The sequence below is a fragment of the Pseudonaja textilis genome, chromosome 2, assembly GCF_049901715.1.
Source record: "Pseudonaja textilis isolate UNSWEBS1 chromosome 2, rPseTex1.2, whole genome shotgun sequence".
NCBI lineage: Eukaryota > Metazoa > Chordata > Lepidosauria > Squamata > Elapidae > Pseudonaja > Pseudonaja textilis.
Genome location: NC_141991.1, coordinates 6,140,610 through 6,158,420, shown reverse-complemented (window position 1 = coordinate 6,158,420; position 17,811 = coordinate 6,140,610). Strand labels below are relative to the sequence as shown.

Here is a 17,811-nt window from a genome sequence, read left to right as displayed (position 1 = left end):
CTCAATTCTCACCTTTTGCCCCTTGGAAATACCTTCACGTGTCTATTGACACCTATTCAGGGTTCATCATGGTCACCCCTCAAAGGGGAGAAACGTCAAAGCACGTTATCAATCATTGTATTCGGACCTTCGTAGTACTGGGACCGCCAAAAAATCTAAAAACAGATAATGCACCAGCCTATATCAGCTCTCAATTCTCTGAGTTCTGCTTTCACTGGTCCATTATCCACAAGTTTGGGATTGCCTACAATAGCCAGGGGCAAGCTATTGTTGAAAGGGCTCATCAAACCTTAAAATTGGCATTGCAACGATACATGGGGTCAAAAGGCCTTAAAGGCCCCCCTAGCCTCCCAGTATTACAAAATGTGTTAAATGTTTGTCTGTATACGCTTAACTTCCTCAATCTCACTGGCACCCCTCCCCTGTCTGCTGCGTCTCGACACTTTACTAAACCACCTGTTCCCACTTGGAGACCACTTGTCTATTATAGACAGTTACCTGATCCTGCGTGGAAAGGACCTGCCGAATTGATCACCTGGGGTCGAGGCTACGCAGCAGTCCAGCTTCCTGACAGAACTCTTTGGGTTCCTGCAAGGTGTGTCCGCCCATATCACCGCCCACAACCAGCGGAGCCATCATCCGAAAAAGATGACAGCACTCCTCTTCTTCCTGCTTGGCTGTTCGTTTCACTGGACTGATGGGACATCCACCAGCCTTAACGCCCACAAACCACACAACATCACATGGGTCATCAAGGACGCTTATGGACAAATACTCAACTCTACAACTAATTACACCATGATTTCTTCCTATTTCCCCAAATTACATTTTGACTTTGCTGAAATGATTATGTATTATTGACAAAAAAATCATTTTGTATTCAGGTACAATTGTTTCCCAAAATTGATGTATATAACTCAGAAGATTTTGTTTCTTTACTAGAACCTAGACAATATAACCTTAGGGCAAAAAGAGAAGTAGTAACTGCTTTGATGCTAGCTGTACTGCTGGGATTGGGGGCTTCTGGGACAGCCACAGGTATAGCTGGCCTTGTTACTTCTGATCAGCATCTTCGCCATTTAAGCGCCACCATAGATGCAGACTTACGCCGCATTGAACAATCTATAGTTGCTTTGCAGAACTCCCTCACTTCCCTATCTGAAGTTGTCTTACAGAATAGAAGAGGTTTAGATTTGTTGTTCCTCAAGCAGGGTGGGTTATGTGCAGCACTGAAAGAAGAATGTTGTTTTTATGCAGATAGTTCAGGAGTGGTTTTGGATTCTATGAAAGAGTTAGACTAAAAGAAAGGCAAAAAGAACGAGAGGCTCAACACACATGGTATCAAGGTCTGTTCAACTTCTCCCCATGGTTAACCACCTTAGTATCTGCCATTGCTGGTCCTCTTATTCTCCTACTTGTGCTCTGTACTATTGGCCCTTGTATTTGGGGCAAAGTTTTGGCCTTCTTAAAACGCAGATTAAGCCAGTTGGATTCCAACCTGTCACGAACTCAAAAACAGGTAAATACTCTCATATCCCATAAACAAGAAAAGCAACCTTTGCTATCATTCTCCTCGGACTCAGACAACGATGAAATCATCAAAAGTGTTGCAAGCCCCAGACTCGGAGGAGGAGGGGGCGAGCAAGAATCACCATTAGGTAGTGTTAATCTCACTTTCCCAATAAAATAAAAACAGAGGAGATGTTGCAATGTACTGTTACGCTAAATGTTGCAATGTACTGTTACTGACTGGTACGATAAGTGATGGATGGACAATGGAATGTAGCCATGTGATAAGGTGCTGTGTGAAAAAGTACTAGCTGGAGAAGCGGAGAAATGAGAGTAATATGGGAGAAACGAAAGTTATGGAGATAAGAGTAACTGGGAGGAGCTAAGAAGTAGGAGCATAAGATATCAGCTATGGCATAGGTTTGCATTAGCATAATTATGTAGAAAGCTTCTTTGTCCTGCTATGACGTATGCATGTAGCCTATAAAAGGAGTACCCACCATTATTAAAGTGCCTTTTCATCCCGAGTAAACACTGGTGCCGTGTGTTTATTTATTTACCATGAGAAGGCCCAGGGTTCTGAGTTCAGACCCTGTCGTCGCCAGGAGGCAGGCAGTGAAAAGCCACAACAGTATATTCACAGACATACTGTACGTACAGTAGTTGCGAATATAATCTTCAATAAAAGTATTATTCAAAGTAACCAAGAAGAGTGTTTTTCGAGCGTGGACTGGAGTCAAGATGGCCGTCAGATGGCGCCATACTCTGCAGTCAAAGGTCCTGCTGTTTTTTAGCTCTTGTATGCGATGCCTTGTGGAAAAGCTGCCATCTTGATTCTTTTGGCTGCATCCTCCCTCGCTGGATTCTTCCGACTTTGGGATTCACTTCAGGAAAAATGTCTTGGTGATTTGGATGCTCTTCAGGGCAGCTCAGAGGCGGCCCCCTAAATGTGACATGCTCGTGATCAATAGGACTCGCATCTCCCTTAGGACATAAAGCGCATCTCAGCCTCCTTCACTTTTGTCCATTTTATTATGCTGCAGCCTGGTTCTAGTTGTTGAGATTCATTTTTCGCCCATTCATCTACACTCAGTGCCCCATAATGAGAAATCAAAACAATTTTAGAAATTTGCCTGCCAATGTATTTAAAAAAGATAAAAAGCTGAAATAAGACATTGGCAAAAGCATTGAGGAGACCCTTCCCTCGGGTTACTCTGTTGAAGCCCCTGTGGCAGCTATTTCAGCCTCCAAGACTCTCTGAGGATGAAGAGGGGAGCTTTGCACACCTGGATTGGGTGGGTGGGTGGGTGGGGGATTTTCTGCCATTCTCCCTTGCAAACCCCCTCCAGCTCAGTCAGGTCGGATGGAGGGGAGTCACTGGAGAGCCATTTTCGGGTCCCTCCCAAGATGGGGAGGAAGATGGGTGGGATATGTTCACTGCCTTGGACTTACTGGTAAAAATAACAAAGGTGGATATAAATAAGGAAAAAACTGAAACCAGTTCCATTTCGCAGGGGCTTGGCAATATTTTCGGGCTTTGCTTCCCTGTTGTGATGTGTTGCCTCTATGGGAACAAGCAGGAGATCTGAACTGCTCCCCCAAATTCTCTTCTTTCCTGTCTGGGGGTTTCTAGTGATTCCCAAAGAAAGGAAAGGGAGAAGACCCTCCCCCCACATGCTCAGAGACCCCCACCCAATTTTAGTCTTCACAATGGAGGGCCAACGATGCAACCCCTGGACCAGAGGCTATTAAGAGATGATCAGAGCAAGACCTGATGATGATGATACCTGAAGTAAAAGCTCCTGGGAGTGAAAATAAATACTTGTTATCCAGTTAGGAAGGAACTCCAAAAACGGAAAGGTACCCCCACCTCGCCTCCCCCAAAGTAAAGATCTGCCGGTTTAAACGGAGTTCCTGAAGAGAAAAACCTTAAAAAGGGCTTCTCTGGGTCTGGCTTCATACAAGCACACACACACACAGTCACACACACGCACACTGGAGCGGGAGAGGCAGCGCCCAGTTCCCCCGAGCAGAGAGGGACACTCTTGCCATGGGCAGAGGAACCCTCGACACCGACGCCCATCGGAGGAGGTTTCGGAGCCCGGGGTCCTGGTTGGGGAGGGGAGATCAGAGGAGAAAAGGGAAGGAGGGGGCCGAGGAGTCGGTCCAAGGGCGGAGCTTCCTGGCGGAGGAGGAGCCAGAGAGTAGAAGCCCCGCCCCGCCTCTCCCTCCCACTCCCTGGATCTCCCCTTCCCTCCGCGGCTCCCGCTTCTTCCTTGGAGGATCCGCGCTGGATCCCTCGGGAGAGGCTGCTGGATCCCGCTTGGGCTTGCCGGCTTTTCCTCGCGGAGATCCGGCTCTGGCGTCGCCTGCAGGGAGCGGATCCCTCCCTCCTTTCCCTCCAGCGGGGGCCGAGGGGCTCCTCCCCGGGCTGGATCTGCCCCCTCCTCGCCCGGCCAAGGCTCCCGGAGGGGCTCCGGGTGGATCCGGGGAGGAGCTTTGGGCGAGGTTGCTTTCAGAAGGTCTCTGCGGTCCGTTGGAAGAGGAAACCTCTCAACATCCGTTTCCCCCGTGCAGTTTGAAAAGTGAGTGAAATGTAGCGTGAAAACTTTTCCCGAGATTGTAATATGTGTGATGTTGTCACAGACTGAACTCGTTTTAATTGGGGGGGCGCGGCGGTGTTTTTCTGGAAAGATAAAGTTTAGTGGGTCGAATTGAGCCACTGAGTTGAGTATCAAAAATTCAGAATTATTTCCATGAATTGTTAAATGCTGACATAATTGTAAATGTTTGTTTAAATGCTTCTGCTCTGGTTCACCCACAGGCAGGAAACCTCATGGCTTTCCTGCATCCCAAAACGGAATTAAACCGCTTGAGGGCTTTTCAGAGGCTCCGCAGGGCAACTTCCTGGAGGGTCTGAAGGCCTGGTGGTCACAGGTTCTTTATGACCCAACTGAGCTCATGTTCTCCCAACCCAAAAAGGGATAATAGAATAATAGAGTCGGGAGGTTTTCTAGCCCAATTCCCTGCTCAGGCAAGAAAACCCATAACATTTCAGACCAGCCCTTCTCCAATCTCTCCTTCAAACCTCCAGTGATGCAGGTCCTGATCTTCTGGAGGCAACTAGTCCCTCTGCTTAATTGTTCTCACTTTCAGGAAATTTCTCCTAATTTCCATCCATGGCTTCTTGTCCCGCCTTCAGGTGCTTTGGAGAATAACCGTCTCTTCCTTGTGGCAGCCCCTAAAATATTGGAACCCTGTTATGATGTCAGATCCTTTTTCTTTCTTCTTAATCCAAAAAAGAGAGGATTGGATAATCTTTGTTCTTAGGCTAGTGTTTAGTTTGCTTTTTCTTGAAAAGTTGGGCAGAATCTCTACAAATCGACATTTTTCTTGTCTTCCATGAAGAGATTGTGATGTGGCAGCACCTTGTTGTTGGATGTTTTACAAAGGACAAGTTTTGTGGCAGTTTTAAGGCTGGTCTTGTTATCAGATATCAGAAAAAGCTGATGGTCAGAAGGCTGCCTTCCATAATTGTAAATATCTTTTGAAAGGCCTACCCAAGGCAGCCCTTTCAAAGCTAAGATTTTGTAACTCTATGAATCTCACAAGGAAATACCGTCCTCTCTTCTCTTTTCTTCCACCAGCAGGAAAGCAACTGTCACCAAAGATTTTCCTGCAACTCAACTATCAACAGACAATAGAAAATCCGCTCAAGACAGCAGCCGCCATAAAGCATGGAACGCAGAAAACTCTTGGATCCCCCGTCACACACAAGCAGCACTCTGAAAAACCACAAAAAACCTCATGGATGCTCAGAGTGTGAAAAATCCTTTACTCGCAAGTCCCTCCTTTTGACCCACAGGAAGGTCCATGTGGGAAGTGGATCCAGTAAAGATCTTGAGAGTGAGAAATCCTTCCCTGGAAAAAACTCCAAAGATCTCGGAAGCCCCCCCAGACTAAAACCCCATAAATGTGTAGAATGTGATTTATGTTTTGATCAAAAGTCAAGTCTTCTTACACATCAGAAAATCCACACTGGAGAGAAACCTTATCAGTGTCTGGAATGTGGGACATTTTTCCGACAAAAAGGCACTCTCAGAAACCATGAGAGGATCCACACAGGGGAGAAACCTTACAAGTGTTGGGAATGTGGGAGGGGTTTTATTCAGAACTCAAGTCTTTGGATCCATGAGAAGGTTCATGCAGGAATAAAATCTTACAAATGCTTTGAGTGTGGAAAATGTTTCATCCAGAGTTCATCTCTTCAGAGTCATCAGAAAAGGCACAGAGGGGAGAAAAACGAAAAGTGCCTCGAATGTGGGAAATGTTTTCCCACAAAATCATCCCTGCTGCGACATCAGAAACTCCACACTGGAGAGAGACCCTATGAATGCCCAGAATGTGAGAAAAGATTTATCTATTCTTATGAACTTCAAGCACACCAAAAGAGGCACAAAGAGGAGAAACCCTATAACTGTGGGGAGTGTGGAAAAAGTTTTATTTGGCGAAGAGAGTTTCAGATTCATCAGAGAATCCACACAGGGGAGAAACCCTACAAATGTGAGGAGTGTGGGAAATGCTTTTCCCAAAAACAGCACCTTGGAATCCATCAGAGGCTCCACACAGGAGAGAAGCCCTACAAATGCGAGGAATGTGGAAAATGTTTTGGACAAAAGGGAGTCCTTTGCAGTCATCATAAAACCCACACTGGGGAAAAGCCACATCAATGCAATGAATGTGGACAATTCTATCGTACCACATCAGACCTTAGAAGTCATATGAAAATTCACACAGGAGAAAAAAACTACAAATGTTTGGACTGTGGGAGAGCATTTGCTCATTCAGGTTCCTTTAGAAGTCACAGCCGAATCCATACAGGAGAGAAACCTCACAAATGCTCAGAGTGCGGTCAGTGTTTTGCTCGGAAAGATTATCTTGTGATTCATCAGCGAATCCACACTGGAGAAAAACCATATAAATGTTTGGAGTGTGGAAAATGTTTTGCCCAACCTACAACACTTCGAATGCACACCCGAAATCATACAGGAGAGTAGCCTCACAAGTGTGTAGAGTGTGAGAAATTATTTCATTGCAAATCAAAGTTTAAAATGCATCAGAAAGAGTTAAACCTGTTTTGTTGTGAACAATGTGGAAAACATGTTTTTTTAAGTGTCACATCTTATAATTCACCACAAGCAACACACAATGACAGAAAGGAAATGCTAACATTGTTTGGGTGTGGGGTAAATGTTTTTCCTAGTCAAGCAACCTTAAATTCCATCAGAGAGTACTCATTGAGGCAAAGGGGCATAGGTGTTGGTTGTGTGAGGTGTAGAGTTGTAATTGCAGGAATGTTCCAATCTCAGATGGCAAACCTCAGATAAAGAATGTTTCCAAGCAAATACAACTCAGGCAAACAAAGTCACTAATCTATGGATAAAGGAGGATTAGAGAGGGGAAGTAGACATATGTTAGACTTTAACTAGAGATAATTAATTGTATGGATTACTGTACTAAACAGTAACCAAAGTTAAGCAGTAACCAAAGTTAACCAATGATGGAGGATAACTAAAAATGTATATAAATGCAAGACTATACTCCAATAAAGATCATCATCATGATTCAGTTGTTCATGATCAAACAACTCGACTGCCTCGTCATTATAACAAGTGGCGCCTGAACAGGGACCCTCTTACTTCGTCCGGCAAGGATTTGGTGCACCTTCAATCCTTTGTGGTTTCTTCAACCTTTTGGTTTCTGTAAGTATGGGGTCTTCGCTTTCTGAGGAACAAAGGAAGCATGTAGATGAATTAGGCTATTTGTTGAAAAAAAATAATGCCGAGGTAACACAGCAAAATCTCTTAAGGCTGGTCCAGGAGATTGCAGTTCAGTGCGTATGGTACCCAGAAAGGGGGTCTTTAAAATTAACTGATTGGGAACGTATTGGGAAAACATTGCATACTGAACCTAGAGCAAAAATAGAGGTTTTTTTTAAAAAAAAAACAAATTTTATTGATTTTCAAAAACAATACACAAACAAACAAAACATACAACATAGAAACATAAAACATCTTTTCTGAAAGCAGCTTGATCCCGGGTTACATCTCTTCATACAGACACAAATTCAAATTCATGCTCATTTTATATACCATTCCATATCTTATTGCCATTTTACATTTTCTATATAGCTTCTCCCCTCTTTTAACTTTCTTAGTTTTATTTTATTTATCTCATTTCAGTTCAGATCATTATGCTTATATTCTTTGTCCTGTTTCCAGCTGTTTATTATCTTTTCTCTTTAAACAAAATTTCTCCTGTAATCACTGATTGGAGTATGACGCCTTTATCTCTTTCCCTTAAATTTATAACACTTAATATAGTACATAATTTCCATTTTGATTCTGCTTAGTACATTCTAAAGTGACACTATTTTAAAAAGAGAAAAAATTATAAATATATAATTAAAACAACAATCCATACCAGTTCAAATCTATCATTAATATTCATTTAAATCTTAAACATTTTTCACATTACTTTTCATTTAAGTATCATACTTCTATGGGAACACTTATAAACTTCCCATAATTATTTCCCCCCCACTTCACTTATATTTTAAAAACATTGTGTCATTAAAATGTTCCCATTCCTTCCTAATTCAATTCTCTCATTTATTCCATTTCCTTCCTTTTGTTCACAAAAGTTTCACTGAATTACACTGAGTATTTATTATTTCTAATACAAATATAACAATACAATATTATATACCTTTGCAGAATCATTTTTTCAATTAAGTTTTTACCCATTATCTCTAAATAAATCCTGTTTCTTTACATCTTGCTCCACACCTTTGAGGCTTCTCATCCCTTCCTCCCTCCCTTGCTTCTTCTCTCTGCCCTTTTTACCTCCTTGTCTCTCCACCTCCATTTCCCTCTTCTGTATTCCCCCTTTCTGTTGCTTTCTAATATTATATCCACTTTTCACCTTATTTTTCTCTTTTTTGGTTGTTTTTTAGATCTTAAAGTCTCCATTTTTTTTCCTCCTTTCCCATTTCTTCCCCAAGTAAAGTTACTTGTTCATTAAAGATGGCTTCTTCTTTGTCCCAATCCTCTTGTTGCGCAGTCCTTTCTTGTAATTTCTCATGGGTACAAATCACCATTTCTAAAAATTGAAAAAGAGAGCCAAGGGAGCCCTTCCCTTCTAGTTCCTCCTCTTTGTATTTTTTGAATTCCATTTTCAGTTCATCCACAAGTGTTGACATTGTAAAAAAAAAAAAATTTTTTTTTCAAACAACCACCCAAGTGTTTTTAGTCATTCAAATAAAATTTCCAAAAGTCCCAAAGTCACTAAACAATCCAAATAACACACAAGCTGTTTCTTTTGACACTTTCTTCTTTTTTCACTTTCTCTTCCTGGGGTTACTGTTTAGTTACAAAGTTCCAATTAAAATGTATCTTTTAGAAGTCTTGTTAATCAGATTCTTTTAAGTTCTAGGCAGTCTCCTTCCAAATCTTACTCCTATTCTTTTCCTCTCCCTTCCCACTTACAGCAAAAAAAAAAAAATAGTGTTCAGAAATCCTTATTATCCCCTTGATATTTAATTATCCAGTTTAATTACCTAGTGATGCCAAAGTGGGTTTTTCCGATTTCTCATTCATTTCTGTTCGCTGTCAACATTAGGAAGGAGAGTGAAAAAAAACCTTTCCCTTTTGACTTTCATTCGCCGCTTCCGAGTCTTCTTTGGGAGCAATGTATCTTTTACAAAATTTAAATTCCAGGGTACCTTAGATGTTGCTTTTTGTCCCAGTCAGCCAAAAACTTTCACTTCTTAATTTCCTCCTGCACTTTCTTTTCCAGCTGAGTGCTTCTTTGAGACGGCCATTTCTGATCGCCTCTCTTACCATCTTCGAAAAGGGAGTTTAGCCGGCTGGGGAGGAGAGGTGCGATTCCTCTTGACCCTGCCAGATGTCCCCTGTCTTCACCACCTCTACGGGGTGACTTTAGCCCCGAAGCCAGCTGGCTTGGGACACTCCAGCGGCGAGCGCAGGCAGAAACCGCGCACGATCGCGGATTCCTGCCTCCCCGAAGTGCTGCAAACCAGAACCAGTATCAAGCAAAAATAGAAGTTTTGCATGTGTGACATTTATGTAGGCATGTAATTGAAACATTTGGTCACAATGAACTTTCTCTTTTAACACCTGCAACTTCACGTTATACTAATGCTGTCATTTGTCCCCCTTCTTCACCTGAACGTATGTCTTCAATTCCCTCAGCTCCTGCAGATACAGGGAAAAAGCCTCCTTACTCTATTGTTCAGTCTTCTTTTCAGAAAATAGTAGAGACTTGTAAAAGGGATGCCTCTCTCTCCGGAATAGAACTTGCAGAATTACTGTCTGTTTGTCCAGTACAGTATCGTCCTGGTCAGAAGCCACAGCTTGGACTGCAAGTAGCAGAATGGGAGGGTCTGCCTTATCAGATCTTAAGAGAATTAAAAAAGGCAGTTGCAGACTATGGGATTAGTGGTAATTTTACAAGAGGACTTGTAGAAGGAATAAAAAATGGTTATACAATGATCCCTGAAGATTGGAACCAAATATTTCGCATGATTTTAACATCCATGCAATATCTGGTTTGGGAGAGTGAATATATGAGACATGCTCAAGCTGCTGCTTTAAGAAGAGGAGGAGCATATACAGTTGAGCAGCTATTTGGTTCTGGACCGTTTGGTACAATTCCTACTCAAGTTGTTCTTCCTCCAGCTACGTTAACTATTGTTTTTGAATGTGTCTTTCATGCTTTTCTTAAGATACCCCAAGCTGGAGAACCTAGAGCAAATTTTTCAAACATTCGACAGAATGCCAATGAGCCTTATGCTGACTTTGTTGAGCGTCTGTCCAAAGCAATTAGACAGCAGTTTGATCATCAGGAAGCTGCTGGTGAACTTCTTTGCCAGTTAGCTATTGAAAATGCTAATGCAGATTGTAAAAGAGCTTTACAGCCATTAAAGGCTACTGCTCATTACACTCTGGCAGATATGCTGCGAGTCTGCCAGGATATTGGATCACAAATGTATAAAATGCATATGTTAGCAGCTGCTATTCAGAAAGGACAGCGACCAATTGGTAACTGTTTTAAGTGTAAGAAGCCTGGCCCCTTTCAGAAGGACTGTCGTTCTACACCTTCTATACCTCAAAATCGTCCTAAGAAGTGCCCTATTTGCAAAAAGGGATTTCACTGAGCCAATCAATGTCGGTTTTGGTCAGGAAACTTGCCAATGGGTGTGGCACCCACCCAGAATCCAAAGCATGCCTTTCCCATCACTCTGACTCCTCCAGCAGTCTCTCTCACTCCTCCCCAGCCACAGCCGGTAGCGCTGGGATCGATTTAATCACTCAAGAGGAAATTGAGTTTAAATTTCCCATGGAAGTTAAAATAGTTCCATCTCAGTTTAAAGGTCCTCTTCCTTCGGGATTAGTTGGCTTAATTTTGCCTTGTTCTTCTGCACACAAAAAGGGCTATTTTGTTGTGTCTGGGGTAATAGATTCAGATTACACTGGTATCCTCATGATTCAGATTTGGGTGAATCTTCCTCAAGTTCTTCCTTGTAATTCTTCTGTTGCTCAATTGCTGCTTCTTCCATATGAAATTCCATCTCCTGGTATAGTTAATCGTGGGAATGCAGGATTTGGATCAACTTCCTTATCTGTAGGCTTACTTCATCAGCTGAACTCCTCTCATCCTTGTTAATGCTCTTCCTTAATAAAAAACCATTTCAAGGGTTATTGGATACTGTCATCTCCTCTTTACAGTGGCCAGTACAGTGGCCAAAAATGACAGTTTCTTCATTGTAGGGAATAGGAGGTTCTGCAGCTACTTGGCAGATTGTTCAAGAAATTAATGTTACAACATCTGCTGGTAAGTCCTTTTTCCTACAACCATACAGATATTCATGCTAATGCTTGAGGCCGTGATATCCTTTCTCTTCTTAATATCCATTTGATTCTTGATGGCTCTTTCTCTTAAATGGCTCTGTTCTACGCCGGTTTGGGTGGAACAATGGCCATTATCAAGGGAAAAACTCACTGCTTTACAACAATTCGTTCAAGAAAAATTGGCTGCTGGTCATATAGAACCTTCTACTAGTCCTTGGAATACTCCTGTTTTTGTTATAAAAAAGAACAATGGGAAATGGTGTTTCCTTCATGATTTAAGAGAAATTAATAAATGTATCCAACCCATGGGTCCTTTACAATGTGGTCTACCAAATCCTAACTTAATTCCCCTACACTTTGCCAATATTTCGTGGATAATGCCCTTCAACCCTTTTGGAATAAATTTCTTTCCTATTTAGTCTATCATTATATGGATGATATATTGATAGCAGCCCTGGATTTTGATGAATCTAAGTTGTTAAAATAGTTAACAGATATTGTGGCACAACAGGGATTGTATATAGCCTCAGACAAAATTCAAAAGGTAGAACCTTATACCTACTTAGGACATAGAATGTTGCACAATTCCTCCATTCCAATTCTTCCTGAATTGCAAGTACAGAAATCATATATATTAGTACAATGGCAAAAATTACTTGGCATTATTAATTGGGCACGCCCATTCTTCTACATTAAAACTGGTGATATGTTGCCCTTATTTCAGTCTTTGAAGGGAGCACAATCACCAGTACATCTAGTTGTATTAACTGATCTTCAAAGAACATGCCTTCAAGAAATATTGAATAAGTTTAAGCATCGATATGTGTACAGGATAACATCCTTAATAATAGGACTTTGCTTAGCAATTCTTCCCAGTACACCCTTACCCATGGGATGTCTTTATTCTAATGCGTCCCCGCAAGCGGTCAACATTCATGAATGGATTAATTTGTTAGCTAGTCCGCCTAGAAACATTTATCCTTATCAATCAGCATTAGAGGATTTGATTATTAAAGGTCATAAACGAGCCTTATATCTTACAGGACAGGATCTCATTAGCATAGCTTTCACTCATACAAAAGTTGAACATGAGCATTTGATGATGATTTCAGAATCATATCAGCCTTTTCTCAATATGTGGGAAACTTGTTGTATTCTTTATCCAAGGATCCTAGAATAGTGGTTACTACTACTTTAAATCCGGCCTTTTCTTCCTTTTTTGTGCAAAATCCTATTTCTAAAGCTCTTACAGTCTTTACTGATGGATCACCTACAAGGGGTGTGGTTGTCTGGCAGATTTAACAACAATGTATTCTAAATTTACTGCCACGCAGACTTCAGTTCAACGTGCTGAGCTGGCTGCTGTGATTTTGGCTTTACAGTTGTTCAATGACCAACCTATTAGCTTGATCGTTGATATTCAATATGTGTATTTAGCCATGCAATCTCTTCCCTTTTCTTATTGTGCTCTCTTTGGATAAGAATTTGTTATCCTTGTTTTTATATTTAAAGAATAGTTTGGAAACTAGTTTGTATTCTTTGTATGTAGAACACATTTGAAGTCATACTTCCTTTACTAATGCCTTGACTGAAGGAAATTGGAAGGCAGATGAATCCTTAAAGGATGTTGCGTCTTTGTTTGCCAGTCATTCTTATTTTCATCAAAATGCCAAATCGCTTGCAAAGCAATTTAAAAGTTCATTATCTCAAGCCCGGGATATTGTCCGTGCTTGTCCAGCTTGTCGGCAACTGGCAGTTCCCTTTCCAGTGGGTGTCAACCCACGAGAACCCAAGCTAATCAAATTTGGCAAATGGATGTAACTCAATTTTCAACCTTTAAACCATACTGTTATCTTCATACTCTATTGACACTCATTCACACTTCCTTTGGGTTACTGCTTCAAAACATGAACGTACTTCAGATGTTATTTCTCATTGCCTATCCTCTTTTGCTGTAATGGGTCGGCCTTCTCAGTTTAAAACTGACAATTGCCCCGCTTATATTAGTAAGGAACTTCAAACCTTTTGTCAGAAATGGAATATTACTTTAGTGCATGGAATTCCTTACAACTCTCAGGGTCAAGCTAGAGTTGAGCGAGCTCATTGTACTTTTAAGGCATTGCTTCAGAAACAATTACAAACTGAGTCTGGCCCTTACCATCTGCGAAAGATTCAAAATCTCATTGCTGTAGCATTATATACTTGGAATTATTTAACCTTTTTAGATTCTCTTGCAGACTCACCTGTTAATTTGCATTTTCGAACTACTGAATCTTTAGCAAGGCCTTTGGTAAAGTATCGCCAAGCTCCAGATCCAACCTGGAAAGGCCCTACACCGCTGATCACCTGAGGTCGTGGTTACGGCACCATGGAAGATCCTTCTACTCGACAAGCAGTGTGGGTTCCAGTGCGCTGTGTTTGTCCGTATCATGGCATGGCATCAGGACTTCACAACCCGATTCCAGATTTCAATCTTCATCTGAACATGGAAATCCATCTTCCAAGGTTGACGCGCCCGCAACCCATCACTTGGGGCCAGATTAAATCTACTACATATCAAGCTCAACAACTGCAACAGGCCTCATTACCTCAGACTCCTGAAAATCTTGTTGCTGCTGTTTTTGCTATTATTACTGCTAACTCTGTTACCGTTTTACTTTGTATTTTCTTGTTTATGGTTAATGGTGTTTCTGCTCAAAATGACACTTCTGTGGTTCGTCTTAACCCTAATTTGTGGGTTCGTCATGCCCAATACATGTTTATGACCCATGGCACAAATATTACTTTATACTATGAGCCCCCAATGGCATTTGGTCAAATTTCTTTTGCTCCTAACTTGATCGTGTCTTCTACATTTATTGTCTCACAACTACAATCTATTTCACACTCCTGGCTATTTTCTATACCCCCTATGCAATTGAATTCTGTCCGTTGGCGTTACTTGAAAGTTAGTCAATTTACAAAGGGTCTGTGTTTCTGTTGTCACGCTAAACACACTTGGCTTCATAATTGGTCTGATTATGATGCTGCTCGGCACATATTAAAAAAGCTAGGGAATTATAGTTATTGTTCTGACTACTATTGGTTGTCAAGTACCTTTAATTCTTCTTTGCATGGAATTAATATAGCTCCTAATATGTATCCTGACAATTTTCCTATTTTTAATGCCTCTGATCAATCTAATACAGGATCGATATGTGCTGGTTGGCAGCTTAAGGATCCTAATATATGGTTCTTTTTTGATAAATATGCTACTAATGTTCATCCTCAGAATTATCAATGTCCAAGTATAGGTTATTTTACTCTACCTGTTCAAATAGGTATGCTCCCATCAACTCGACAGCGCCGTTCCTCTCTGGGGCCTACATGTAATGATGAAGTGATTATTGACACAGTTGTCTTCTGGTTCTACATTTGGCCGTGCATTGGCAGGGGCCGTTACAGGAGTCCTTACTCTAGGCTCTTATCCTGGCATAATTGCTTAAGAAAACAGACAATCTATTCTTGGTCTCACCTGCAGACTTGAAAAATCCATCAATGCTACCGCTGCTATTATTCGTGATTTGCAGCATTAAATAGAAGACTTAAATTAAGATGTCTTACAGCAGTGTTTTGCCATAGACTATCTTTTAGCCTGTCAGGGAGGGTTCTGTACGTTAGTTGTTTGCCGTGGATGTGCTGTGCATTTTCATTCTTTGAATAAAACTATTGAGGATGAGCGTGCCAATTTACAATCATACATTCAAAATAATACCCATGCTCATTGCTCACCTTTTGAGTGGCTAACCAATTGGCTCCCTGATTGGTCTTGGCTCAGAAAGTTTTTCTTTTATGCCATAATTATTATTATTGTACTAATTGCAACCTGTTGTTTTATTCAGTGCATTCCAGATATATTCGCATTGTTTCGTCCCGCTTCCCCCTCTCTTAACCCTCTACAATTGCGATACACTTATAAATCTTTGAATCCTCCATTTAAAATAAAAAAATGAGGATATGTAGAGTTGTAATTGCAGGAATGTTCCAATCTCGGATGGCAAACCTCAGATAAAGAATGTTTCCAAGCAAATACAACTCAGGCAAACAAAGTCACTAATCTATGGATAAAGGAGGATTAGAGAGGGAAGTAAACATATGTTAGACTTTAACTAGAGATAATTAATTGTATGGATTACTGTACTAAACAGTAATGAAAGATAAGCAGTAACCAAAGTTAACCAATGATGGAGGATAACTAAAAATGTATATAAATGCAAAACTATACTCCAATAAAGATCATCATGATTCAGTTGATCATGATCAAACTCGATTGCCTCATCATTACATTTTCTATTCTATATTTTCTATTCTACCTTATGATTCTTGACGAATGTATCTTTTCTTTTTATGTACACTGAGAGTATTTGCACCAAAGACAAATTCCTTGTGTGTCCAATCACACTTGGCCAATAAAGAATTGAATTCTATTCTATTCTATTCTATTCTATTCTATTCTATTCTATTCTATTCTATTCTAATCTACCTTACGATTCTTGATGAATGTATCTTTTCTTTTTATATACACTGAGAGTATATATCCTTGCGTGTCCAATCACTCTTGGCCAATAAAGAATTCTATTCTATTCTATTCTATTCTCTATTCTATTCTGTATTCTATTCTATTCTATATTTTCTATTCTACCTTGATTCTTGACTAATGTATCTTTTCTTTTTATGTACACTGAGAGCATTTGCACCGAGACAAATTCCTTGTCTGTCCAATCACACTTGCCCAATAAAAAGAATTCTATTCTATTCGATTCTATTTGATTCTATTCTATTCTACCTTATGATTTTTGATGAATGTATCTTTTCTTTTTATATACACTGAGAGTATATATCCTTGCGTGTCCAATCACTCTTGGCCAATAAAGAATTCTATTCTATTCTATTCTCTATTCTATTCTGTATTCTATTCTATTCTATATTTTCTATTCTACCTTGATTCTTGACACTTGCCCGATAAAAAGAATTCTATTCTATTCGATTCTATTTGATTCTATTCTATTCTACCTTATGATTTTTGATGAATGTACCTTTTCTTTTTATGTACACTGAGAGCATTTGCACCAAGACAAATTCCTTGGGTGTCTAATCACACTTGGCCCATAAAGAATTCATTCATTCATTCATTATTCATTCCAAATTGTACACTAAAAATCTGTAGAGATTCTCAGTCCATCCAGGTCATGGGTTGTCCCAAAGGTGCTTTTTTTTTTTTTTTCTTTTCAGGCGGGAACTGGACTTTCTTGTCGTTTCCTTTGAAGACCATTTCAAAGAAACCATTCAAAGGGTTCTTCCCTCCCGCCTTTTGCCGCTCACCCCCTGGCCCGCGAAGGGTTAAAACCATCGAGTTTGGCACCGGCCAGAAGGACCAGGAAGAAACTTGCGCGGCGGTTGGGTTCCTTCCTGTTCCTGGAGGGGGAGGAAAAAGGGGCGGGTTGCAAAGGGAGGGGGAGAGAGGGGAGAGAGAGAGAGAGAGAGAGAAAGAAAAAAAAACCCACCCGAGGTTGGTGGGTTTTGCAGTCCCGGGTTTTTGCTTTCTCTCCTGTCCCGTTGCAAGACCCGGGTTTCGGTCCTGCTGCAGAGGTGAGTTTTGGAAGGGAGGGATGCAAAGTCGGGGCTACGCCAAGCCCGCCCGATCTCTGTCCGGGTCCCGATGGCGGTTCCGCGCGCGGCGGATTCGCTACAGAGAAAATCTTTCCTGCTCGCTTCTCGGCTTTGCAGCTCCCCCGCCCCCGCTTGCACGCTTGCACCCATAAGGAACAGGTCCTTGCGCGGGTCGCAACTATCGGTCGATCAGAATGAGAGAGCTGGAGGGGGGACCCTTGGAGGTCTTCTAGTCCAACCCTTTGGCTCAAGCAGGAGAGCCCTACGGTACCCTTTCAGGCGGGGGGGCTGTCCAGCCTCTTCTTTAAAAGCCTCCCGTGATGAAGCGGCAGCGATAGGATGGAAGCACAAGCCGAGGGAAACGTTGGTCATACCCTTTTAGTCAGGCCAAGGAACAGGCAGAAGTCTGTCCAGAAACGTGGCTTGGCTTGGCATGTTGGCCTCCCGAAAATGCCCCTCCCCGTTTTCAGTCAATCCCCCCCACACACCCCGTTTTGTTACGAAGGGTGTGTCTGCAACTTCTTATTCTTTCTTTTGTTTTTATCTATAGGTGATTCTCTGCTGGAGGCATAGAGTTACAGCAGGACACAGGGCTCCTGCACACCTGAGGAATATCACTCCTTCCTTCCTTCCTTTCCTTCTTTTCTTCCTTCCCCTCCTCTGATTTCTCCCTTCCTTCCTTCCTTCCTTTCTTCCTTCCTTTCCTTCTTTTCTTCCTTCC

The 17,811-nt window shown here is 41.5% G+C and overlaps 1 protein-coding gene across 1 annotated transcript in view; it reads left to right on the top strand.

Annotated features, from left to right (window-relative positions):
- The first annotated feature begins 5,154 nt into the window (after positions 1-5,154).
- LOC113450949 (uncharacterized) overlaps positions 5,155-17,811 on the top strand; it is a 32,069-nt gene continuing 19,412 nt past the window's right edge. The window contains 1 exon segment of the mRNA XM_087923041.1: positions 5,155-6,893. Within this exon segment, the coding sequence (XP_087779167.1) occupies positions 5,247-6,893 (1,647 nt within the window). The 5' untranslated portion in view covers positions 5,155-5,246.